Genomic DNA, 26,286 nt, shown 5'->3' with positions numbered 1-26,286 from the left:
AGCAAATCTATTGTTAGTCAGGAGGGAAATCAAAAGTTAATATTAATATTATTAAGGTGAACTCACTTTGAGGTACACACCAGAAAATATCATCTGGACCAATACTAGAGGGCATAAATTTAAAATAGTTTGAATTATAGAATATTCTGTTTATATAAACATTTGAAGAATGATGCAGTACGTGTATGTGTGGTACTTAATAGATTACATATATGTAATGATTAGTATAATGAATGTGTTCAACGTAATTAATATTTATATCCTTGATACACCAAGGATGTACGAGAGGATAGACAATCTAAGTGATTGAACTTGTGACCTTTCTTTTCAAGAAGCAGAATGAAAGTCTCCCATTTTTGTAAAAAAAAAAAAAAAGGGGGGGGGGGTTAAGAATGATTTGAGACACAGGTACCCGGATGTTCAGAATGCCTGTTTTGAAGATAGAGCAGTGTGGATGGGTTGTTGTTTTATATCACAATTACCTTCTTTATCATCTATCATGTAAATCTGGATTTTGCTGGTGAAACGAACCAAAAGTTTAGGCCATTTAAACAGCCAGTGTAGGACAACAAATGTCATAAATAGCTTTACTTGTAAAGTAATAAACATCACAAAACTGAAAATCAGGACTGACAGATTTTAAACAGGGCTGACAATTTTTTGAGTGTAGCCAGCTCTGTGATGGGCTCATAATTTGATCAAGTTCGCATACTTAGTACATGTACGCATTTACACACATCTGCATCTAAGTAATGATTTTATATATATATATATATATATATATATATATATATATATATATATATATCTATATATATCACTGTACATCGTACTTTATAAACTGAATAATGTGTATACCACTTTCTGATGTTCTTGGTGTTGTGTTTAATTTTCCTTTGATCTTTTAATCTGCAGATAGAGCAACAGACAGCCGGTAAAAAGTTTGAGGAGGAAATCCGACAAGAACAAGAGGAAAAGAGAAAGGAATTAGAGGAAAAGAAAGAGCGACAAAAGGCATTTAAGGAAAAGGCCAACTTCTTCAAGCAACCTGCTAGTTAGAAAGATAGGTTTGAGTGTGTGTGCGTGTATGTGATTGATTTTAAGCATTTCTCTCGGATATTGTTACTAATCACCTTTTACAGCAATGTAATTGAATGTGTGTTTTGAAAATTCAAGAAAACGAAATCAATTAATTGGGACTTTTTGTTACATTTCATTGAATGCAAAAAAACAAGTCCAATTTGTTTGCTTTCCTCCCATGGTTGTCCTTGTGATTTCGAATGCCTCATCTCAGGTATCTGTCAACATTATTTTTTCTTTGTTTTCGGGAAAAGTTTGCAATGAATTGTTATATTATGTGTAATGTTCAATGTTAATAGAAATCTGATCTGTGCATGTTCATGGGAAGAATTTACATGTAGATCATAATGCAATTCTGTTACGTTATCTTGTCTCTGTTATAGCTCCTGAGCTAAAAACCCAAAAAAGTTTTTCTGATCAAAAAGTTTCCGGCTTCCATCTGTCTGTCTATCTGCTCATATTTTGAATTTCTTCTCCATCACTACAGGACTAGTCAAAGTCATACACGGTATACGAGGGATTCAAGTGTGTCAAATATTTAGCAACCCCCAACCCCCTCCTCTTCAAAGAGGAGGTAAATGCTAGGGTTGTATACAGATTGATGATTCTTCTGTAGATGCACTAAAGCTGAATTTTATAAGTTAATTTGTCTGAAAGTTTTTAATTTTCAGTTTGAATGAAATACAGTTTTCAAGTTTGTTGAAATTGTACCTTTAGGAGACATAGAAGTCAGAAGTTATACACATGGATGAATAGGAAAATCATTTTAAAATCTTTTCTCAGTAAACTATTATGATGTTTTCTTATAACAGATAATACCGGTACATTCTTGGCCCATGGTGCCTACAAGACCTAGATTTTTACGGAAATAGTTTTGCAATATTATGCAAGCCCTGTCACGGGTATACTCAGATTTGTTCAAATCATGGCATTCGGCTTTGATGTGGGGTGCAATAAAAGGTTTTATTTTTTTATCATTTCTCAGTGAAAGCACTCTTGTTCAGGTGAGCGTTGTGGATGGTGTTATTCCTAGTCTTGAGAGAATTTTTTTTTCTGTTGAATTCTGAAATTGTTTTATTTTTACATACAAAAGATCTGAATTATACATATAGATGTATTTAGTTTCTACTTGTATTTGGGTTTTTTCCTGGTATAAAAGATCTGTTGAAATATATTGTCATAATAGACAAAAAGAACAAAATATTCTCATATCCTTTTATCATCAGCAGTTGAACTGCATATCATATATCAAGTAACTTTTGTACACTGGGTATGCTGGCTTCTATAGCAGATGAGGAAAATTGGCCAAAAATAAAAGCGCCAAAATTTCTGTTCTTATAAGTGATACACTTGTTACACGAAATTGCACCAAAAAATAAAGCGCTTTGATTTCAAACAACTTTTCTGAGAAAAATCTGCTTATAATACCCAAGACACCAAAATTACCTGATAAAGAATATGTTATCTAATCTTTAATAGAATGTATATGCATACTGAACATTATATGTTCAGTGTAAAATATCATGCATTTGAGATATGAATATCATGTGTATTTCCCACTTATAGGTACCAGGGTATGCATGTAACAAATTTTTGATGTGTTAATTATTTTTTAAAATGGGATTTTCCTTGAGATACATTACTATTAGATCTGTAAATGCATTACATAAACAAGTAGAATTAGAAGCAACTTTCAGCCAGGAAAATTTTTTACATGCTGCAATTAGTTTCCCTTTCTGTTTCTTCGTACAGTATATTCCTTACTTATGTACTTTAGTGAAATCCTCATTCAGCATCCATTCTTGTAAACATAAAATCATAAGTGGCATAAACTTCCACTAGCTGTGCAAGAGAAGCTCCTTGGGAATTAATTTGAATATTAATTATTAGCATATAAAATGGAATCTAAAGTAATTAAATGTGGGAATGCATATAACACATATAAAAAGGGTTCAAGCACATCTCTAACTTTTCTTACAAATAATCCAATTGACAGGGTGGCTAATATAAGTGACACGGCATGTGTGACAGTACAATTAGCCTTTGTTTCTTTAGAGTACGTATGTAATAAATCAAATTGTGTTTTACATTTACACGTGTTCACAACAGCAGTGTCTTACAGTGTGGTGTTCTACACACAGACTGTCGGAGCCAGTAGGGTACAAGTTTCTCATTAGTATTATTGTTTTTGGTATGTTTTTTTTGTTGTTGTTTGCTATCTAATACTTGATATGCTTAGTTATTTACTGTCTGTTTATTGATATTATTACCTTACTTGTTATTAAGCTTTTCTGTCAGATCGAATTTCACTAACCAATTCAGCTGTGGAACAGTTGCCTTTCACACTTTTTGAGATATTCTCCATACCCACTTTGTCAATTTCAACAAAACTTGATCCAAACATGAATTCAGATTTGTATAGATTTTAATAAATCTTTTATAGATCTATGTTCATGCAAGCTCAATTATGTACATACAATTTAACCACAAACTTAATTCCAAATTTTAGCATGGATTTACAGAGTTAATTCCCTTGTCAAGAATTACTTTAAGTTACCTGACAATTTCCTAAATTCTGCTGCATTGAAAGTGTACAAGTGTTTCTCATGGTTTATCACTCTTTTTAAAGGAGAAAAAATGCAATTACTTTGATGTCATTGCTTAATATCTATTGTATATCTTATTAGTGGGATTGTGCAGTTCTGCACACAGAGGTCTCATCTTAATGAAGTGTTTGTATCTCTTGTAACTATTGCTCTTGTGTATGTTTATAATTGTATCCAATTGTCTAAAATAAAATGTATGCAAAACTTGTGTCCTATTAATATTAGAATACCATAAAGGCATTGGATGGATGAAGCATGGTGTGAGTATATTTATGTTACAACATGATTTTACTATGAAAAACTTCTCAAATTTGAAGTGGTTCACTGGACAGCAATTTTTAATTACATCAGGTTGCCACATTAATCGTTAACGTTGACATCACAAATAAAGTCCGACAAATTATGTAGGAGAAGGTATACATTGCTGTTCCAAACTTTTTTTTAACAAACAACACAGCAAGTTCTCGGAAGTTCGATATTACGTTGACACTTAATTTTCTTTACCTAAATATGCAGACACATTTTCATAATTGAATAAATGTCTGCACAATGTTCAATGTTGTGAATTATTGGCACATAGACATTGAAAAGTAAACATATTGATCAAGTACGTAATATACAATCATATACAATTTCTCGCAGTACATCCTTTACAAGAGTAGCCCTTTACATGAATTTTATTTTTCATGCATTTTTTTAATGAAATTCATTGAAGCACATTATAAGTTAAATTTGACATTCATTAAGATTAACCTGGTTTTCGTAGAATTGTGACCTTTTGTATAAAATTTCAGAGGCTATAAGGAATATAAATTGTTTTCACAAATACCAATACTCTTAAGAATGCTTGTCATTGTAATTATACTCTTAGTTGGGATCATAACCTTTTAGAGTCCATCTCCTTAATTGGTAAGCACCTTTTGATATCACATGAGGAATACCATTCCATTCTACATGCATGTCATAAAATTATTTCATTGTTCATGAATTGCCCCTGCAAGGAAGTAATCGGTTGACCTCTCTTGATTTGTTATTGAACAATGGCTTAGAAAAAGTAATGGACTGCCAATTTAAATGAGCTCTGCAAGGCCCTGAAATGATGGTCCCAGGGAGTAGGGTGGAACCAAAACAGGATCAAAGGGATAAGTAGGAAAAATCTTCTTGAGAACCACTGGTCGACTAAAATATTTAAATGAAAGGTAGATTATGTTTGCAAATCTTTATAAGAAAACAGAACCATGATTAATCATGTTAATGTGAAAGCATCCTATGTACAGATTCAAGTTTGTTCAAATTGTGGCTCCCTGAAGTAAGGTGGGACTGCAATAGGGGATCAAAGTTTTACTTAGGATTGGTAGAGAAATGTTTTTTAAAAATCTTCATCTCAGAACAGCAGTTCATTAGTCAGTGATATGCAAATATCTTAATAAGATAGTTCAAAATCAAATTTGTTCAATTGTGGGGCCACAAGAGGAAATAAAGAGTAGCTTGGCCACTCTAAATTATATTCAATGTTCCCGAGTTGTGTGGAGTCAAGCTATTTTTTATGCCCCTGGGACTATAGTTGGGAGCATATTGTTTTGTCCTTGTCTGTCTGAAATTTTAACATTTGCTCACACTTTTTATACCCCCCGAACGAAGTTCTGGGGGGTATATAGGAATCACTGTCTGTCTGTGCAGATTCGTGTCCGGGCCATAACTTCTTTGTTCTTTGACTTAGGCATACCATATTTGGCACACAGGTAGATCACCATGAGACGATGTGTCGAGTATCTTCATGACCTCTATATGACCTTGACCTCAAGGTCAAAATTAAAGGGTTTTTTTTACAATGGATTCGTGTCCGGGCCATAACTTCTTTGTTCTTTGACATAGGCATACCATATTTGACACATGAGTGTATCACCATGAGACGATGTGTCATGTACCTTGATGACCTCCATATGACCTTGACCTCAAGATAAAAATTAAAGGTTTTTACAATAGATTCTTGTCAGGGTCATGACTTCTTTGTTCTTTGACATAGGCATATCATATTTGACACATGAGTGTATCACTATGAGACGATGTGTCGAGTACCTTCATGACCTCTATATGACCTTGAACTTCGACCTCAAGGTCAAATTTGATTATAAGGTTTTGACAGTCATACCATAAGACATGGGTGTATCATCACCATGAGACTGTGTCATGTACATTCATGAACTCTTTATGACCTTGACCTTTGATATCAATGTCAAAATTATAGGTTTATGCCATGGATTTGTGTTCGGACAATATCTTCCATTTTCTTCTACAAAGGCATACCATATTTTTACAGGAAATTGGTAATTTATACCTATTAACAACACCCTTTGGGAGATTGGGGTAAGCGAGGGGTATTCTTAGTGAGCATTGCTCACAGTACATCTTGTTGAAATTGTGTGATAGGGCTCTCCTATCCATATTCCTAGTGATGAGACTTTCTTCAGTACCAAAGTTTATGACTGAGAGTTCGAGCTAATTCAAAGAAAATTTCACCTATTCAATAATGCCATGAACTATTGGGGCTTTTGTAATCTGCATATATACATGTATATTCCTTACAGTCAGGCCTTACATTTCATACATGATCTTTTATCTTGACATTGGAGTTTGACCCAAATTTGAAATCTTAAACCTAACTCATAATTTTTTGATAATGATAAATTTCTCGTATGTCATATATGCATTCCTTGTAATTGCAGAACCTGATCTTAACCATGTGACCTTGATCTCCAAAACAGCAGTCATATTGGTGTCGAGGCATCCCCATGTTGTGTAAATCCATGTTCAGAATATGTTGTGATCCATTGGGGTCACAATTTAAGAGTCAAAATATTTCATGGGAAGAAAGATAAACAAAGAATTTTGGTGTATAAAACTGTTTCAAGATCCCCCCCCTCCCAAGATGTTATGTACACAAGCAAAAGGTGTAAATTGGAGTGGGGTGGAGATTGTGAAAAGTAGCTAAAAGATCAAGTGCCCCCCCCCCCTCCCTTTTTTAAAAATTCTTGGATCTGCCTATGATGTCCCCCACTGTCACAAAAGAAGTTAAAAGTGCAAAAGTCCCACAAATCCTGTAAAATTTGTAGAAGCAAAATTGTGGTGTAAATATGATCAACTAAATATTGTGACTAAACAATCTATCAAAAAAAAGTCATTGCTGTTTCCAAGAAAGTGTTCCTATATTGTAGTATGTACAAACTCAACAAAGTCCCATAACTCCTGTAAAATTTGTCATATCAAACTGGCGGCGCAATATGATCAACTACATATGGTATGGTGACTAACAATCCTACAAAATTTGTACAAAATCTGTTGAGCGGTTTCAGAGGAGTTGCATCCAGTCAAGTGTGACGGATGGACATTGGTATTTCAATGACCCCTTCCGCATTGCGGCGGGGTCAACTAAATTCAATGTTTTGCACTATGTGCACATTTTGTGACAGAAATTTCTTTAAAAACAAATAAAAAATTGAAATGTGCCGATCCATATTTTAAAATGTGTAATTTTGCAGCAAAATATCTTCTACGCCCCTTTAAGCATCACCAGATTCGTGTTCTTTGGTTTTTATGCATGCATGTTAACAAAGGAGTGATGGTGCAGGGATGTGAGGGCGAGAGTGCAAAATATTAGTTTAACTTATGTCACTTTTGTTTCATTGCCCTTTTTGCATCTTAGAGTGAAGGAACTGTTGCCTGATCAGGACACCATAACCGTTCTTTGGCTGTACACTGACCACTATCTGTTGCACATCTTCATGGAAAATAAATGATTTGAAAAGCTTACCCGAGTAACCTTGGCCCATATTTAAAGATTTTCTCCTATATATTTGCATGTAAAACTTTGATCCTCTTTTGTGGCCCCAACCTTGTCCTAGGGGCCATGAATTTGATGAGACTTGAATCTGCACTAGTCTAATTGAAATTAGATTCTTTGATCCACTCCTCTACTATTGTGGCCCCATCCTACCCCAGGGGTCATGATTTGAATAAAATTGAACCTGCACTATGTCAGGAAGCTGCCATGTAAATTTTAACTTGTCAGGACCAGTGGTTCTTGAGATTTTTTCAAATATGTTTGCAGGAAAAAATTGATTCCCTATTGTGGTCCCACCTTTACCCCCAGAGGTCATGATTTTAACAAACTTAAATTTGCATCATGTCGGGAAGCTGCCATGTAAATTTGAACTTTTCTGGCCCAGTAGCTCTCGAGATTTTTAAATGACCCCACCCTACTTTTGTTATTTCCTCCCCTTTGAAAAGGGCAAAGCGCTTCATTTGCATTCCCTTTACACAAGGATAATTTGTACCATGTTTGATAGAAATTGGCCTGCTGGTTCTGGAGAAGATTTTTAAAATTTCTTTGTATTTTTGCTATTGTCTGACTCTCTCCATGGAGAAGGGTGTTGCCCATTATTTGAACAAACTTGAATGTCCTTTGCCCATAGATGATTTGTGCCATCAGTTTGAATGAAATTGGCCAAGTGGTTCTGGAGAAGATGAAAATGTGAAAAGTTTATAACAACACCAACAACAGACAACAGAAAGTTATAATCAGAAGAGTTAAAAAATCATTCCAGTTCTCAAAGTATATAATATTTTTCTCATATCTTATTTAGGTAAAATGTGTCATATTTGAAAAGGGTTTCTTTAACTATGGTTATTCATAAACATTTAAAACATATCCAAACCAACTTTCAAATTAGAATTTACAATTATCATTTAAAACTTTTTTGCATATTAGAAAGAGAAAAAAAAATTGGCATTACTTTGACTATAACATAATGAAAAGAATGTTATTTCATATTTGTAACCATTTAAATTAAAGTAAAAATGTGGTATTTTACTCATTTCATACAGTGTACCAGGAAGCAGATCGCAAACCTGTTCCATCACCATTTACGAAAACAATGTATAAAATGAACTATTACACGAAAATTGAGAAATTAGTGACCAATCACACATACACTCTATCCGTTTAAGCATCTATTTGTTTCTGTTGCTGAAAGTTAACCATGGAGTTCAATTACCTTTTAATTATTAATGTTATGTGGGGCAGAAATTGGTAATGTACTGTATATATCGGTCAAGTTCAATTTTTTTTCTACTAACGGCCCTTATGCCTGTGTGTAAAAACATTACTGGACATGGAATTTTTTTCTACTAACGGCCTTTATGCCTGTGTGTGAAAACATTACTGGACATGGAATTTTGACAACACACTGCACATGCAAAATAAACTAAAAATTGACTACTGACTCTTTATCTTTATTTCAGTATAGTGAAAATAAAATGTTTAGACAAGATAAATGACAAAAGACATGCAGGTACATAATACAGGTGAATAACCAAAGGTCACGGCCAAATAGTCACAACTTCAACGCACCACACACAGTGGTTACACAGATAAAAAATAGGTCCACAACTGCCAACAACTGCATATCAAAACAATAGGAACCAAAGCTACATTTCTATAACACCCAATTTTCACCATGCAATTTCAACAAATTTTGTACAGACAACTGAAAAGGGGAGAAAAATTGCAGTGTAATTCCTAGTAACCACTGAACATGTTCTGTAAAGCTGATAATAGCACTCGCGCAGACACACACGCACACTGTCTTTGTACTTCCTAGATAAATGTTAAAACAAAGAATTCATTTTTACTAAACAATTAAAACTAAATTCTAGAATCTTAATTATAAATCCTGTACAGTATTCTACACAATATATCATATACACAATGTTAAGAAAAATACAAAAAGAAAAATGAAAATCTTATGAGAATTCCCAATAACAGTTATAAATATGGTCTACAATGGGTGCTGAGCCTTAACTTTTCAAGCAAGTCCTTTATTGTATTTAAAGAATTAAATACCTCCTATCAAAAATTTAATAAGAATATTGCTTTATTCAATGGTTTAATATCAGACAACAATGATTCTGAATTTAAATTCTCATCACAATAAATATAATATTAAAAAGCCATTGAGACCTACATTTGTAAGGGAAAAAAATCGATTACCGTGCCCTTCACATCTCGGGTGAACACACAGAACTATCTCAGATCACTTCCTGATTTTGGCACCGAAATAAAATAAATAAAGGGAAAAGTTGGTCAATTATATATATTTACAAATCATGTGTTCATTGGACCCATATGGGATTAAAAAAAAAAACCATAGCACTGTGCTAAGGGTTCACTTGAGAATAACACCTGTCTTTTCCGTCTCAGCAACTTCAAATATCCCTTTTCTTCAGAAAGTTGCAATAATCTCTTATTTCAACCTGAACTCTTCCATCTGTGAAAATGCTTATCCAGACATATATAAAAGTGGTTTTTATTTTCAATTTTGCACAAGATTTTTCCACAGATGATAAGTTGAAATCATAAATCATTCTATGATTACACATGAAACTGACTTGAGTTCAAAGATTACAACAAAACACACTTCTTCTTTTTGGGTGGTTCAGGAGGTTCCAAAGCAGCCAGAATAGCTTCATCAAATACATTCTTTAAACCTTTCTGGAAAACAAAAGATAGAAATATATATGTAAGTACTGCTTAGAACATGAGAATATTATTCTGTGCCCTGCAAATTGGTGATTTCAGACTGGACCAAGTTTTAGTATTGGGTATACAGCATATCGGATAATTTTGACATTGGGAAAATTTAATGGATTTTTCTCCAAAAAGTGCAGTGCCAGGTTATTTAAAATCTTAGTGGTTTATTTTCTGGCACAATTTCACACAATGTCTTAGAAATTTTGGCATTTTTGTTTTTCACAGATTTTCATAATCCACCAAATCAAGCAAAACATATCCAGTGCATCAAAATTATCCAATATAAAGTATTTATCTGTTTACTGTTACATACAACATCATACGATACCTGAAAAATATCTTTATATGAAAAAGTCAAAAACTTCATATAATTATATGTATTTATCCTCCACGTTGCCAGAAACATATCAAGAGTTTTTGTTTATTCATACTGAACCATACAAAAATAACTATATATAACAAAGAAGAGACCCACAGGCCTTTTCTGAGAAAAATTCTTTGGTCATTTGGGATATAGGGCAAAGGACTTTCCCCAGCTATTTCTAGCACTATTATGAGGTCAATTAGGAAGTGGATACTGTCACAAGTACAAGTTGTACCGATATAATCTAACAGATGCTCTGGAAAGCACTGGTACAGGTGACTCATTCATTATAAAGATTCAGTGAATGAAATAACCACTTTGTCAATCCAACATTCAAAATTTGTTTACTGTTCATCATCCATCTTGTTGGTTTTAACCGTATGCATCGGCTATTTTCAGCAAGCCCAGCAAAAACTGATTGAAAGTAATCATATAGTTTGTTGTGTTTCACTTCTTTTAAATAATTTGTATGAAACATACATATATCAATGATCTCATTTATTCATGTAAAATATGTACAATATTAAATAAAGCGTACGAAGCCCGCTTGTTTAGAACTAAAAAAGGTGTGTTATATCAGAGTTATCTTTCTTTCTCCTCACTTCATTTTTATCTCCATCCCTATGACCCGTTTCAATGGTCTTTTTCATAGTCCGATGGATTTTTTTAAAACATAGACCTTAGATATGTCAATTTGGTACACAGGGAGAGCCAATGAATAAAACCTTATTACCGAAAAATATGGTAGGCTAAATTCTAATATTCAGCAGCGGTATGAAATGTGATCGTAAAATACAAATGTCCCCCAAAAGTGTCCATACTGGTGAAAGACATCACATAGTTATATTAACAAGTTATATGACCGTTACGGATCTGCCTTGGGTTGCAAAATTCAAGATTTTGGTACATCCCTTTCTGCTATTCCAATACATGCATTAAATTTTTATATAGAATCAACAAAATTCAAGAAGTCTTTCAAATGATAAACACATTTAATCACTGTGACCATTTTGATCACACCCTGGTACCAAAATCCCTACCCCTACGATCATGAAAGTTACAATTTTGGTAAAGGGTACCTGCTCATTCTAAACATCCATTTTGTTTAAATTTAGTATTTATAACATTAAAGAAGGATGTTTGTAAAATATTTCACACATAAATACAATATACCATGTTTGGCCCTTCCCTGGAGTCAGAATCTCTTCCCTGGGGATCATGAAATCTATAATTTTGGTAGATGCCTATGCCTTCCTCCTCTACATCACTAAGCATTCAGTTTACTTCACACAAGTGCAGTTGTAGAGAAGAAGATTTTTGAAAATTGGTCAATTTTTGCCCCCTTCCCCTAGGCCCCAGGAGTGCAAGAATCCTGAAATTTATAATTCATGTCCCCTTTGTCCCAAAGATGCTACAGATCAATTTTGAAAAGAATTGAAATGGTAGTTATCAAGAAGTTAAAAACGTTCAAATTGTTAGTGCACGACGAAGAGCAATTGCAATAAGTCACCTGAGGTTACTCAGGTGACCTAAAAACAGTACCTCTTATGATTTCAAAGATATGGCTTATATTTCAATTTTCTAAATGTAGGTCAAAGATCAATATTAAGCTCACCAGGTCAAAGATTTTGGTGTCAATGGAAAGGTCTTGCCACAAGGAATAAACATACCAAATATGAAAGCTTTACCTCTTATCATATAGTGTAAAAGATATGACCAAAGGTAAAAAAAATTTTTTGGAAAATTTCCAAAAACTAGGTCAAAGATCTCTGTCAACAAATCTGGTATCCTTTGAAAGTTCTTCTCACAAGAAATGCACATGCTAAATATAAAGACTTGAAGATATGGCTTATATTCCAATTTTGTAAAAGTAGTTCAAAGTAAAGGTTGCCAGGTCAAAGATTTTGGTGCCATTGGAAAGGTCTTGCCACAAAATATACACATAACATATATATATGTGTGTGTGTGTGTGTGTGTGTGTGTGTGTGTGTGTGTGTGTGTGTGTGTCAAAGCTCTACCTCTTAATATGGTGTAAAAGATATGACTAAAATGAAAGTTTTTCCAGACAGACAGGCCAAAAACTAAAAGCCCCATAATCTTCGATTCCCGGGGAATAAAAATATGGAAAAAAATTAGCAAGGGCAAACAAGTAACCTTTTAAAGCATAGCCTAGGTATTGCTTGCACTTGACAACGAATTACTTTTGAAAATTAATTTTTTGCACTCTTCCAACTATATAAGAATTAATTCCATATTTCGTGACTTACTTGGGTTAATGCTGAACATTCTACGTATTTAACCGCCCTCAGTTCTCTAGCCAATTTCTCTCCTTGCTCAAACGTAATTGGTTTTTGTTTGTTCTTGGCTAGCTTCTCTATGGTTGTTGCATCGTCCCGTAAATCTACCTGTGTTCCGACTAGTAAGAAAGGTGTTTTCTGACAGTGGTGTGTAATTTCAGGTACCCACTACAAAATGAAATCATTTCTTAAATTGTTGCAATTTGTAACCTGTGGGTCACCAGTGCATTCATTTCTAGTGCTGTATATGGATACAAAGTTTTCAACACAATACATTTTGAATCAATACTCAATATTTCAATACAGTGGAATCCCATTATTCCATTTCTCATTTTGTCACAATAAGACAACGGAAAACTGCGGTCAACGTACGATGTAATAAATCTAAGCTGCCAGGGAAATCCAACAAGAGGCCCACAGACCTTATCGGTCACCTGACGGGATTTTTAACGAGTCTGTAAAGGGTTGAAATTCGGCCCCATTCCCATTGCTAAAAAACGAATGATTTTCCCAAAATCAAACCTAAAAATTCCTAAAAGCTGATTTGGGGGATGGAAAATAGCAAAAGAAAAATTTTAGTTCACACATACAGTGTAAACCACTTTATGGGTACGCTCTTTCTGCCTGTCAATAGTAAATTGTATTAAAATTCAAATAAGGATTTTGATCATTTTGAATTTTGTCAAAGTTCCTGAATTTATGCACTAAACCGTGGGTAAAATGTGAAAAAATAATCCTTTAATATTTATTCGTGTGAGATAGGGAAATTCCACCTCTGGAGCAAGATTTGCTGTCTAGGATTCGAAAAAACCTCTTCCTAGACTGTGAATCTTGTCCCATCCGTAGAATTTCCCTATCCCACACTTGTACTAGTGAATAAGTGAACAGATGGAAAATCATAATGAAAATGAATGGGTCAGGGATTGAATGAACGCAGTAAAACAATCTTTCAATGGAAACAAATTCCAAGGGTTTTACTTCGATTCAGCCAAGTATAGACAAAATGAAAGTATTCAAATGTTAATGATTTAAGTCCTGATTCAGTCTCCATTTGTACTTTGATAAAATCAAACTTAAGACTGTGTCTGGGTCAAGACCTTACTGGAATATTTCCATCTTTGTATTGAAGTTTGCTTAAAAATCAATTGGTATTGTTTTTGAAGCTGTTTAAAAATTATAAATGTTTTCCCAATTTCAACCAAATATTGCTGTTTTTCCAAATGTGAATGAATGAAAGGTTTTTAAAAAATTCCAGCCTGAGTATTGATTAGAAAGCATCACTAGCCCCAAAGGCCATGAAATCTAGAATATTCTTGTTCTGCATATCTAAGCTAAATTCTACTATAAATTCAGAAACAGCATAAAACAAGATCATGTTCTTAAACACAATTATCTATGAAAGTGACCATATTGATAAAAGACTTTGTTATATTAACACTACAGTAAATGACTATGTTGAACCTGCCCCCAAGTCAGAACCCTGAGGTTACGAAATTTGCAAATTTGGTACATCCATTTCTACTTTTCCTATAATTCATTTATTTTTTATACAGTATCATTAATCAGCAAATTAAAGAAGTCTTTCAAATGAGAAAAACAATGATCATTATTATTTTGGCCCCACCCTGGTACACTGAGTGTATAATGGTTATCAACAAAATATTTATATATCGTAACATATTTTCAAGATGTAGTAGCATACCTTTTCTCGGACATTTTCAAATGAAGCTGGCGACACTACAGAGAAGCACACCAGAAAGACATCAGTCTGGGGATAACTGAGGGGTCGTAATCTATCATAATCCTCCTGACCTGCTGTGTCAAATAGACCTAATGTGTACGGTTCCCCACCAATCATCACTGTCACCGCATAGTTATCGAATACCGTTGGTACATACTCTGATGGAAACTTGTTGGTTGTGTAAGAGATGAGTAGACAAGTTTTACCTACTGCACCATCTCCTACCACAACACACTTTATCGTCTGCATTGTTAATTAGAGACTGAAAAAAAATTTAAATAAAAATATTAATAAAGCTTAGTTGACAATTAGCATAAATCATTATCATCATTCATGTCTTTATACAAGCCATTATAATTGTCTTCACAAGCACCATACCTATATCATGTATGACCATGGCTACAGAGGAATTTAACTTATGCATCTATAATTTTCAACATATTCTGAGATTCAATGACTTTCCTGAAGAGATGAGTAACTTGGTAACTGGACACTCCCTTATTTTCATTAAGATCTTCCTGTCAGATGTTTACAGGACTTCATTCAATTAAATATCAGGACTACTGCACATTAATAAGTGGAATCATCTAATGGTAATCAGCAAAACTATACCCATGGTTCCGTTTCATTTTTAGATTTACATAAAGAAACTTTTGTTTAGGCCAAACATGACAATGTTCATTGTAATTAAGATTTCACACGTCTAACGCTTCTTCCTTAAGGAATAGGATTTATCTGGACTTTGATGCTAAGTATTCCAACAGTTAAAAATAAGAACTGAGTTTGTGAATACAGAAATGATACAGATACCAACCATCGTATAAAATATTTCATGTACATCATGCACAGCAACACTACATCAGAATGGGCGACTTCCGCCATTTTGCCGTTGTAGATCCATATTTCAGAAAGGTAAGTACGACTATAAAGTCATGAATGGGATAGTTACTTATATTCTAATTATCCCATAATATAAAGGAAAAAGTTTTGATTACCTCTGTTTGTTTGGAAAATAACAATTTATGATATTCTCCAGCCTGCAGTTTCCGGGGTGTACTAATCGGAAGTCACTAGCCTGCGCAAGCGCAATAGACTCTAATAGAATCTAAGTCGTCTATAATTAGAAACGTGCGCTGCAAACGTTTATGAAATAATGATTGGTCCTTCTTCGGCCCTTAATATTTATACACCAGTCTAAATATAGGTAAATTATAAATAGAGCACTTATTTAATTATAAATAATTCTTATTGTAAGTATAAATTCTTTGAAATTTCAGCCTATAAATCAGAATAATCTAATGTATAGGCCTAGAATCACGAAGTCGCGTTTAGTTAAAAATTACGGTTTTTATTTTGTTAATTTTTTAAGGGGGGGGGGATACCAAAAGGTAGGTTATAGCTATAATCAATTTCCTAACGAGTCAAGGTAAAAAAATATATATTAAAAATGAATAAACCAAACATGATTTATAATTAATCAATTAATTAAGGAATATGTAACATTTAATTAAATCATTGTATTTAATAAGTTCTGTCCTCTATCAATCATTGCGATTAAAATTTGTGATATTCATCATGTTACGCTATGAAATGGTGAAGAAAAGCAGTCAAACATGATTATTTCATTTCTGCTTAAAAAAAAAAAAAAAAAAAAAATGCTGCTAACATTACGCTGGTGCACGTCAAACTATAAACTTCTACTTATTAATGCATATTATATCAATCACTTTATGCCAACAGGTTTCAATTCTGTTGTCCAACAAAAGTATCTTGTGTGTTAAATATACTCACTATATATGAATTAACAACTACTAAACTACTCTTCATAATGCATGTTATTTGTCAATCAATTTATATATACAGTTTTCGATTCAAATGTCCTACTGCAGTATCTTGTTTGTCAATATATTTACTGCTATATTATGTTAACATGCAGAGTTGTAATCACAAATTATTTCAATTTCAAAATTAATTCATCATAGTTTGCTGTTCATTTTGTCATAGCTTGTGGTCCAAATTCTTCAATTTGACTTGGTGATCTAGGCCTCATCTATCTATCAATTATCTATCTAGAGAGAGAGAGAGGGAGAGAGAGAGAGAGAGAGATTTAGAGAGAGATTTAACAATTGAATATCTAGAGAGAGAGAGAGAGACAATGAGAGAACGTTATGACACGAATCTTGTGAAATTCTCGAGCCCTCCTCAGGTCAACCGAAAACGAAATTTTTGCTTAAGATGACTGAAGACTACGGAGAAGCTAGCACTAAATATACAAACGTATTACATCCCGTTTGTCATAAAGTTGAGTTGTTAGTTTGCCGTTAATATCTACTTTCAACAAAATATCTAAGTATGAAGTAGAAGTGGACGACTCTGAGGTGTCTTTTATTTCGAGTTCACTGGGATATATCAAATCGACATACATTTATTTCCTATTTTCAAACTAACAACAGAACGTTATGACAAACGGGATGCTTTCAACTCCTGCATCGTCAACTTCCCATATTTATGCAGCAATATTCCATTATCACCTACATATGGTGTTTACGTCTCTCAACTGATTCGATACGCAAGAGCTTGTTCTGCGTATGGTCAATTTTTAAATCGAAGCAGGCTACTGACAAAGAAGTTGATGGTGCAGGGTTCCAACAACCTCTTAAACTCAGCATTTCGCAAATGCTATGGTCGTTATAACGATCGATCTAGTTCGTCAATACAACCTATCATTGGATCAAATGATGTCTGACGTACGTGTTTCATGGCGATTGTTAGGCCGTTCTTGGCATACTGATTTTGACTACGGATAACTCCGTTTACCTGATCAAGATATAGGGCTCACGGCGGGTGTGATAGGTTGATAAGGGATGCTTACTCCTCCTAGGCACCTGATCCCACCTCTGGTATATCCAGGGTTCCGTGTTTGCTCAACTCTCAATTTTGTATTGCATACAGGAGTTATGAGATTGATCACTGTTCGTTATCTTCGTCTTTCGTGAATGAAAATTAGCATTGTTAATGGATAATACGTCGGCTATATATCTAAATGTCAAATTGAAGGCCACAATAAGAGATTTTTTCTTCTCACTTAGAAGTTTTTAAACAAATTCTGATTTAATAGGAATATAAAAATATTAAATGTGTCTTAAACCGAAGCATGGTTTTGAAGAATTTCATCTTTTGAAAGGGCAGTTTGAGTATAAGTGCGATTATCAAAAATGGAATTAATGCCAAGTTAGTTTTAAATACAATTGTAATAATGAGCCTTACAAACAAAGACAATGTTGTTACAAGCTTTGTATGTTCACTATTCGGTGAAAGTAAACGGCCAATTAAGCCCTTCGATAGGGCCTAAACCCCTGAAACTAGGGACACAAATATAATAATTTTAATGGAGTTCTAATGGCTCACTATAATATGCACCCAATTTTCATTCTACCTGCTCGGAGTAAAGATTCACTGCATTTTCACTATAGGACCAATTCAGCCTTCCTCTAGGATCAGAGTCCCTGACACAGGGGTTATTTTGCTCTAGACTTCCATGCTTATAATTACCGAACCATGTATAAAGATTTTTATCAGATTCAAATTAAATGTATTTTCACTGGTCATTATGTAATATTTAATGCCACTCAGTTTGTCAGGTGTTCAAGGATAAGGAAGACTAGCTTTTGATTAAAATTATCGAATGTCTCCCTTATGACCAAATTACGGAACCTAATGACCTAACTCAGTGTCCGAACCCCTGAATAAGGGACCTTCGTGTTCCTTAATTATGATATTACATCTATGCGAGTAGAACGCCTACCACATGATCAAGTTTTGGCTCCACCATTAAAGCCCCTATGGGGACAGTAACAGTGAATAAACATTATTACTGGTATTCTTCTACAACCACAACTGCTAATTCAGTACACAAGATTGACAACAAAGCTCATTGGGAAGCCACCGTAAAATGGCTGATATATTGTCAAAACGGTGTAAAACCATAATCAATCAATCAGTGGGAGGCATGGCCCTGCTAACCCTATCCCTCTTGGTTCAAAAGATATGGCCAAGGTTAAAGTTTCTGAAAGTGGGTCAGAGGTCCAAAGTCTTGGAACTAAATGAAAGGTCTCAACATAATGAATACATACAATGTACAGTAAATCCCCATAACCCTATGGAGCGCCAAAGTAACATAAACTCAAATAATTGAAGATATAATCAATTCAATTATTGCTCTCTTTAATTGAATTAATGCGCGCATTAAATCAAATATTGCTCTCATCAAGTGAATTAATGCGCGCTTCACTTCAATTATTGCTCTCATCAATTGATTTAATGCGCGCATTATATCAATTATTGCTCTCCTCAATTGAGATGTAGCGCGCATCAATGTCATTTGTTGATATCATTAATTCATTTGAAGAGATCATTAATTCAATTAAAGCTCGCATCAATTGAACTGAAGAATCAATGCTATCATCAAGTTAATTAATGCGCGCAATAATTCAGAATTGAAGATATCATTATAATTATTTGAAGATATCTTTAATTAATTGTTGCGTGCATCAAATGAATTAATATCTTTAAATAATTGAAGATATCTTCAATTATTTGAGTTTATGTTAATTTGGCTCTCCATATACATGTACCCCTCGGTTCAACAGATATAGAATAACCAAGGCTAATGCCTTATCTTTAAGATGTGACACCACTGCTAACATTCATTTCAGCAAGTTAAAATTGGTATTCACCAAAAAATTATAACCACAACATAATTCAAGTGCTGATTTCTTTACATAGGCTTCCTATTGACAAGCGCATTCAATACAAAATTCTCCTCTACTCATATAAGGTGATTCATAAAATGGCACTTGGAAGAGATGATCAATCTAATCGTTCCCCAAGGTATGAAAATTCACTGACATTAGTTAGACCACAGGCACTCGACGTTTTAAATATCTATAAAAAAAAAAGTTGTCTTCCTCTAAACATAATATTGACAAGGTATACCACGCCGCCATCTTGGTTTTCGTTTTTACCAGCTGCATCGCTTGAAAATTTCGGCGAAAAGTTCGATATAATACAATAATTAGAACCCTACCGTCTAGCAACAACTCTGTCAAGGTCTTACCTCTCGCATCGTCATAGTAAACTGGAAATAAAGTCCATTTATCGGCTATAATCAACCGTCAAACATCGTCTACTGCTTCTCAAATGCGAGAAATCGCTGAAAGGTGGACGTACGTTGACATAATTTTGGGATAGCCCTTTTTTCATTGGTCGATAAAATTAAAAATAGTAAATATTATAATTAGCAGTAAATATGTTCTAGTGAGCGAGGTAATAGATCTTGAACATTATTCTATTAATATATACTTTATTTATTTTTTTAAACGTTAAACATTATAACTTCACTTATTCATGCATTCGTTTCTGTTGAAAGTAAATTTCATAACGTAATAAGAAAAATTCACACACACATGCACGCGCGCCTACACGTGGGTATACTCTCAAACGTACACAGTAACATTTATACATCCATGCAAATGTCCAGTCCTGTTTATCTGTAAATTTTCAGTGTTGTCACAATGGGTGACAAAACGTGGGTTTCAGTCGAAGCGGGGCGGGGGGGGGGGTCATGAACATTTCCAATGTTATTTGGTAATGTGATAGATTTACTAAATTTCCCGTGCCAGCCTGTCCCGAAACCACAAAATTGTGCCGAGTTTTATTGTTTGCAGGACTGCAACTACCCTGCATTCAGTGCCCCCCCCCCCCCCCCCCCCCCCCCCCGGCACAAGCGTCAGTGGGTACATTGCAAGGGAATTCTCATTTGCATAATGATGTCAACTTCCGTCCCTAGATCAGGAATTTATCGCATTTTGAGGATCAGTAGACGATAGTTGATGCTTGATTATATCTGATCAATGGACATTATTTCGAGTTTCCATAACGATGCGACAGATAAGATATTGAGAGAGTTGTTGCTAGACGGTAGGGTTCTAATTATTGTATTATATCGAAATTTTCAAGCGATGCAGCTGGTAAAAACGAAAACCAAGATGGCGGCGTGGTATACCTTGTCAATATTATGTTTAGAGGAAGACAATTTTTTTTATTATAGATATTTAAAACGTCGAGTGCCTGTGAGTTAGACCTAGATGTCGAACCTCCACGTGGAAACAGGTGCTTGGATGTGGCAGCAGCTACACCCTCGTACTCTCTACCTGATACCCTCCGCCGTTGTAAGAATTTTAACGCTTTTAAAAAACATTTAAAACACATCTATATATTTAGACTTGCATATTATAAGTTTTATAGGTGGTAAAATCTTCATGGTTTCTTTACCATCAGTTTTAACATGACTTTTTAAGCCCCCGAGATCGGAGATCGGATGGGGGCATATTGTATTTGTCCTGCCTGTCATTCGTTCTCTGAAACTTTAACCTTGCTAATAACTTTGAACAGTAAGTGCTAGAGCTTTGCTATTTCACATGAATATTCCTTGTGACTAGACCTTTCCGTGGGTACTAAACCTTTTAACCATGTGACCTTGCTCTTGGAGTTTGACCTAATTTGTTTTAAAACTTTGACCTTTTCAAATAACTTCCGAACATTGAATGTTAGAGCTTTGACATTTCACCTGAGTATTCCTTGTGACAAGACCTTTCCGTGAGTGACAGAATATTTGACCGTATGACCTTGACCTATTTGAAACTTCTAACCTCACTAATAACTATAGAACAGTAAGTGCTAGAGCTTTGATATTTCACACGAGTATTCTTTGTGACAAGACCTTTCTGTGGGTACCATCATTTTTTACCCTGTGACCTTGACTTGGAGTTTGACATACTTTTTGAAAACTTTAACCTTGCTAATAAAGTTTGAACAGTGAGTACGTGTTAGAGCTTTTATATTTCACATAAATATTCCTTGTGCCAAGACCTTTCCGTCGGTTACTAAACCTTTTGACCTTGGCATTTGACCTACTTTTGAAAATTTGACATTGGTTATAACTTCTAAATGGTAAATATTAGAGCTTTCATATTGCGCATAAGCATATCTTATGGCAAGACCTTTCTACTGGTACAAAGATATTTGTCCTTGTGACCTTGGCCATCTTTGGAATTGGCATTATGGGGGGGGGGGGGGGGGGGGGGATTTGTGTTTCACAAACACATCTGTTCAAGTGTATATTTGTTTCAACTATTGTATTTAATATCATTTGATTGTACGGCGTGGAACTTTCTTATTGCACGGCATGTTTTAAATTTCACATTATTGATGTTTTTCTAGCATTGTTTTGATATTATCTGTCTTAATTCTATTGTAATTTTCTTTAACTACTTTTATAACATGCTGTATCAATTTCATTGTCAATCTAATTAAAGTTAGACCTTTCAGTGGCGGATTTAGAGGGGGGGGGGCAGTCGGCGCCCCCCTCCCCCCACCCCAATTTTTTTTTCACATTTAAGGTAAATCGCGGTATCTTGTTTCGGTAAATGTACTAAACGATAAAAGAAGTAATAATTTCTTCCACTCCCGGAGAAATAAATTAAAAAATCTTTTGATTTCTTGAATTACTTTATTGGGAGAATTTAATTTATTTCAAAAAAATCCTTAAAATTTGGGTCATATTATTAATTTTATCTTTAAAAAATGAATAGAAAATAGTACAAATGACTAAATAGGAGATATATTTCAAGCCCCATAAAATCTGTAAAATCCAGGAGCTTCCGGGGTCTTCGCCCCCTGGACCCCCACGAGGGCTTCGCCCTGGACCCACTGCCTCATAAAGTGGCACCCCCCCCCCCCCCCCCGTAACCGCAATTCCTGGATCCGCCCCTGCCTTTCATCTCGCTCTTCGTTTCTGTTTGTCGCTCGCTTTAACGAACGAAGCGCGAGATGAAAGGTCTAATTTTAATTAGATTGTTTTATTGTGTGCATAGCTATAAGGTCCTATATGAATAAATATTCTTATTATAAAAGAACAGTATCTCAAAGTTTTCTCATGTTTACAAAGAAACATTGTTATCGCCGATGTATCATTTGATAACTGTGCCTCACAATAAGACAGATTCAGTGAGTAAGCAGACTAGCTAATGTCCTTGGAATTTCTTTTATTCAAATACTGACTGTAGTTCATTGGTCAATACAAGAGGCCCATGGGCCACACCGCTCACCTGAGTCACTTTGGCCCGTATTTAAAGATTTTCCCTACATATTCGCATGTAAAACGTTGATCCCTATTGTGGACCCAAACTACCCCCCAGAGAGGGGGGGGTGTGTTGATTCTTATACAAACTTGAATCTTGAATCTGTATTTATAATGTCATAAACATTAGGTTTCATGTAAAGGTAAACTTTTCTGGTCCAGTGGTTCTTGAGATTTTTAAAGATTTTCACTACATATTTGTATGTAAAACTTTGATCCCCTATTGTGGCCCCATCCTACCCCCGGGGGGCTGTGATGATAAGAAACTTAAATATGCACTGTCAGGAAGCTTTCGTGTGAATGTAAACTTTCAGGGGTTTTCCTGGCTTATTTTGGGGTCCGGACCGGTTACATTCCCAATCCAAAATTCACTGATATTTTCCCAATTTTCAAACGTTTTCCCCCCCCAATTAAATGTCTGTAAAATTCCATATATTGTCAGTAAGAAATAATTGAAATTGATTTCTTTTCCTGTCAAATACTGGAATGGATCAGCATTCCGCGGAAAACTAAGCTACCGTACAAGAAAAAAAAAAGATGAAGAAAAAGGAGCGGATCGAGGATCTGATTTTAATCAGATTGCTCGAGTGGCGCTTGTGAACTGCCAAATATATTGAATAATGATTGATCGTAAAAACAATTATAAAACTATACGATAGAAATACTATATTTATGTTCAACTATATTAATCCATACTACTTCATATGAAATGCTTGTATTCTAAATTCCCTTTTCATTGATTAACATGGTTAATTTAAAAAAAAAATTCGCAGAGTACTTCAGAGAATGTAATGTTGATTGTTTACTTCGTTAGTAAGTTTAATTTTAATTATGTGATACAATTTCAAATATTATGCGAAATAATATTTTTAAAAAAGACAGTTCAAAACACCACAAATGTGAGGAATTTCATTTCAAGAAGTTCTTATGCGAGGATGAAGCTGTTTGAATTTCCTCGACGGGTGGTAACGCGGTATCGTATAGTAGACTGCGGATCAGACAGAAATTTATTATGTTTGATTAAATCAAAACAGAGACAAGTACATATGAATATACTGAATGAATTTTATTCAAAACAGACAAATTTTCTTACACTAATAATGAACACTATATGAACAAGAGGCCCAGGGGTCACATCACTCACCTGAGTCACCCTGGGCCATATTCAAAGATTTTGCCTATGTAAAACTTAATACGGTACCAATTTTGATGCACCAGATGCGCATTTCAACAAATAATGTCTATATATTAGCATGTTAAACTTTGATCTCTATTGTGGTCCCAACCTACCCCCAGCGGCCATGATTTTTACAAATTTGAATCTGCATTATGAGAGGAAGCTTTAACGAAAATGTAAACTTCTCTGGCCCAGTGGTTCTTGAGAGGATTTTTAAAGATTTTCTCTGTATATTTGTTTGTAAAACTTCGATTCCCTATTGTGGCCGTACCCTACACCTTGGGGCCATAACTTTAACAAACTTGAATCAGCAATATGTCAGGAAGCTGTCATGTAAATTTCTACTTCCCTGGCCCAATGGTTCTTGGGAAGATTTTCAAAGATTTTCCCTCTATATATTTGTATGTTAAATTTCGACCCCAATTGTAGCCCCATCCTACCCCCGGGGGTTATGATTGTAACAAACTTGAATCTGCGCTATGTCAGGAAGCTTTCAAACAAATTTCAGTTCTTCTGGTCAAGTGGTTCTTGAGAAGAAGATTTTTAAATGACCCCACCTTATTTTTATATTTTTGTGATTATCTCCCATTTGAAGGGGGCATGATCCTTCATTTGAACGAACTTTAAAGCCCTTCACCCAAAGGATGCTTTTTCCCAAGTTTGGTTGAAATTGGCCTTGTGCATCTGGTGCTGTTAAAAATGTAAAAAGTTTACAAACAGACAAACAGACAACAAGTGAGGTAAATATGAAAAAATGTATATCACTATCAAACATTACTAAAAACTATAAAAGTACACTGATAATCTGTGGTTAAAGATAAACACAACAATGCATGGAACATATGTGGTTATGAAACAAAATACTGACTGGAATTATAAATCCCTCTTCAACACAGAACAATGATTAATCCACACCATGGCAAGAAAACTTTCTTGATTAAGGTTTTCCATTTAACAGAGTAACATCAGCTACCCCTTGTGCGTGGCTTACTTCCGTCTGTTTTCTCTTTGCTTTTTCTTTCTATCCAATCTTTTGATTGTTTTTTCAATTTCATCATCTATCTGAATACCAATGTTTCTTGATGCTCTTTGATGATTTTCCTGTAAAGAAATATTTTCTTTGAAAATAAAACCGAAACAAAACATTCCCAGATTTTGTACATGGTAGTGAGCTTGATCATTAACATTTAAATACCGATCATCAGTCGATCATCAGTAATAGTTTCACATAGTAATTCTTCATTTAAATCACACACAGCAAAGATACTGTTTTTCTGCAAACAATTTAACAATCTTGACTTCTATCACGCGAGCAAAAAATTGCTGCAAATCTGACATTCATGCAGGGCCCCATGTAATCTTATTTCTATATTAGTGTTATTATGACATTAACCTTTCACCTAGTGCCCCAAATTCTAAAAACCTTCATCCTATATAAAATATAAACTTCACTATTTTCAACACAATACTAAGTTGCATGTACATGTTAATATTATAAAATACTAAGGTCATTTTCTCATTTTAACCTTTAAATCTGCATGTATAAGCATCTTCTAAGACCATTATCCAATTGACCACCTGTAGGAGAAATTTCGCTGGCCATAGGATCGCCATCTTTTAACATTTCCATCAGGATTGTAAACTAGCTAGTATTGAAATCCGTATCAATTATGTGTTTGAAAATTTTGCAACAAACGCCTTTATACAGTACATGATCCAAATTGACACATGATTAATAACAGGTTCCTGTTGGTCACAGATGTAACAACTTATAACTAGCCTACAAGATGTTGAAGAAAAATAAATGACTTTCTTCAGCCAGTCTCTAAGTGAGGAAAGATATCTTATTCAAAATGCTTTATTTTCAATTTCGAGGCAGTCCCTTGCAGGGATTGGGTCATTCTTTCAAAATAATTTCCTTCTCTTTAACATCTTATTGGAAACACTGATAAATGATACCCACCAAGTCTTGTCTGGCTTCTGTTTCTTCTCTTTCCCGGGCCTCAGTCCTTTCCCTGGCTTTAGCCTGCTGTTCCTGTAACACAAATATACATTGAATTTCAAAACATCTACTCAAAAGTATGAGCCTTTTTAACAGTTTGAGACTTTCTGTGAAAGGTTAGTTAACAATATGTTCATATCAAATGCAAATCTACATGTAAAATGGTTCTGTTCACACAAGACATATGCAGCCTTTCATGCAACAAACTGCTAGTACATTCATTTCACATA

General features: G+C 34.5%; 3 protein-coding genes across 7 annotated transcripts in view; 1 reads left to right on the top strand and 2 right to left on the bottom strand.

The window, feature by feature from the left end:
• LOC125678221 (EF-hand domain-containing protein D2-like) overlaps nt 1-3,894 on the top strand; it is a 14,130-nt gene extending 10,236 nt beyond the window's left edge. Inside the window, exon 4 of the mRNA XM_048916491.2 lies at nt 916-3,894. Coding sequence (XP_048772448.1) covers nt 916-1,059 — 144 coding nt within the window. The 3' untranslated portion in view covers nt 1,060-3,894. The remainder of the gene's footprint in view (nt 1-915) is intronic.
• Nucleotides 3,895-8,962: 5,068 nt separating this feature from the next.
• LOC125678228 (cdc42 homolog) lies at nt 8,963-15,836 on the bottom strand. 2 transcript variants are annotated; one of them, XM_048916500.2, is made up of 4 exons: nt 15,673-15,836; nt 14,639-14,939; nt 12,907-13,104; nt 8,963-10,236 (listed from the first exon to the last, which is right to left on the bottom strand). In XM_048916500.2, exons 2-4 carry the CDS (start codon nt 14,924-14,926, stop codon nt 10,147-10,149), a joined length of 576 nt encoding a protein of 191 aa, XP_048772457.1. In that variant the 5' UTR covers nt 14,927-14,939; nt 15,673-15,836; the 3' UTR covers nt 8,963-10,146. The 2 variants fall into 2 exon arrangements, with proteins under 2 accessions (XP_048772457.1, XP_056019485.1); XM_056163510.1 differs by having other exon boundaries at nt 15,492-15,757.
• An 8,086-nt stretch (nt 15,837-23,922) lies between these two features.
• LOC125678232 (uncharacterized) overlaps nt 23,923-26,286 on the bottom strand; it is a 57,951-nt gene continuing 55,587 nt past the window's right edge. For 3 of the 4 annotated variants that reach the window (XM_056163491.1, XM_056163497.1, XM_056163498.1), the window contains 2 exons: nt 26,018-26,089; nt 23,923-25,155 (listed from right to left, as the gene is read on the bottom strand). In XM_056163491.1, coding sequence (XP_056019466.1) covers nt 25,042-25,155; nt 26,018-26,089 — 186 coding nt within the window. In that variant the 3' untranslated portion in view covers nt 23,923-25,041. The remainder of the gene's footprint in view (nt 25,156-26,017; nt 26,090-26,286) is intronic. The other variant, XM_056163504.1, reaches the window with a different exon arrangement.

This window comes from Ostrea edulis, chromosome 1, assembly GCF_947568905.1.
Source record: "Ostrea edulis chromosome 1, xbOstEdul1.1, whole genome shotgun sequence".
Classification (NCBI taxonomy): Eukaryota; Metazoa; Mollusca; class Bivalvia; order Ostreida; family Ostreidae; genus Ostrea; species Ostrea edulis.
Note: the sequence above shows the minus strand (reverse complement) of the source record. Positions and strands in the feature narration are given on the sequence as shown.

What these genes read in the sequence shown, in the direction of transcription:
- LOC125678228 (XM_048916500.2), bottom strand. Translation starts at nt 14,926, where the DNA reads ATGCAGACGATAAAGTGTGTTGTGGTAGGAGATGGTGCAGTAGGTAAA. An exon ending in TTGAAAATGTCCGAGAAAAG is followed by an intron (nt 13,105 to 14,638) that starts GTATGCTACTAC and finishes TTCATTTTGTAG; the next exon opens with TGGGTACCTGAAATTACACA. An exon ending in AATGTTCAGCATTAACCCAA is followed by an intron (nt 10,237 to 12,906) that starts GTAAGTCACGAA and finishes TTTGTTTTCCAG; the next exon opens with AAAGGTTTAAAGAATGTATT.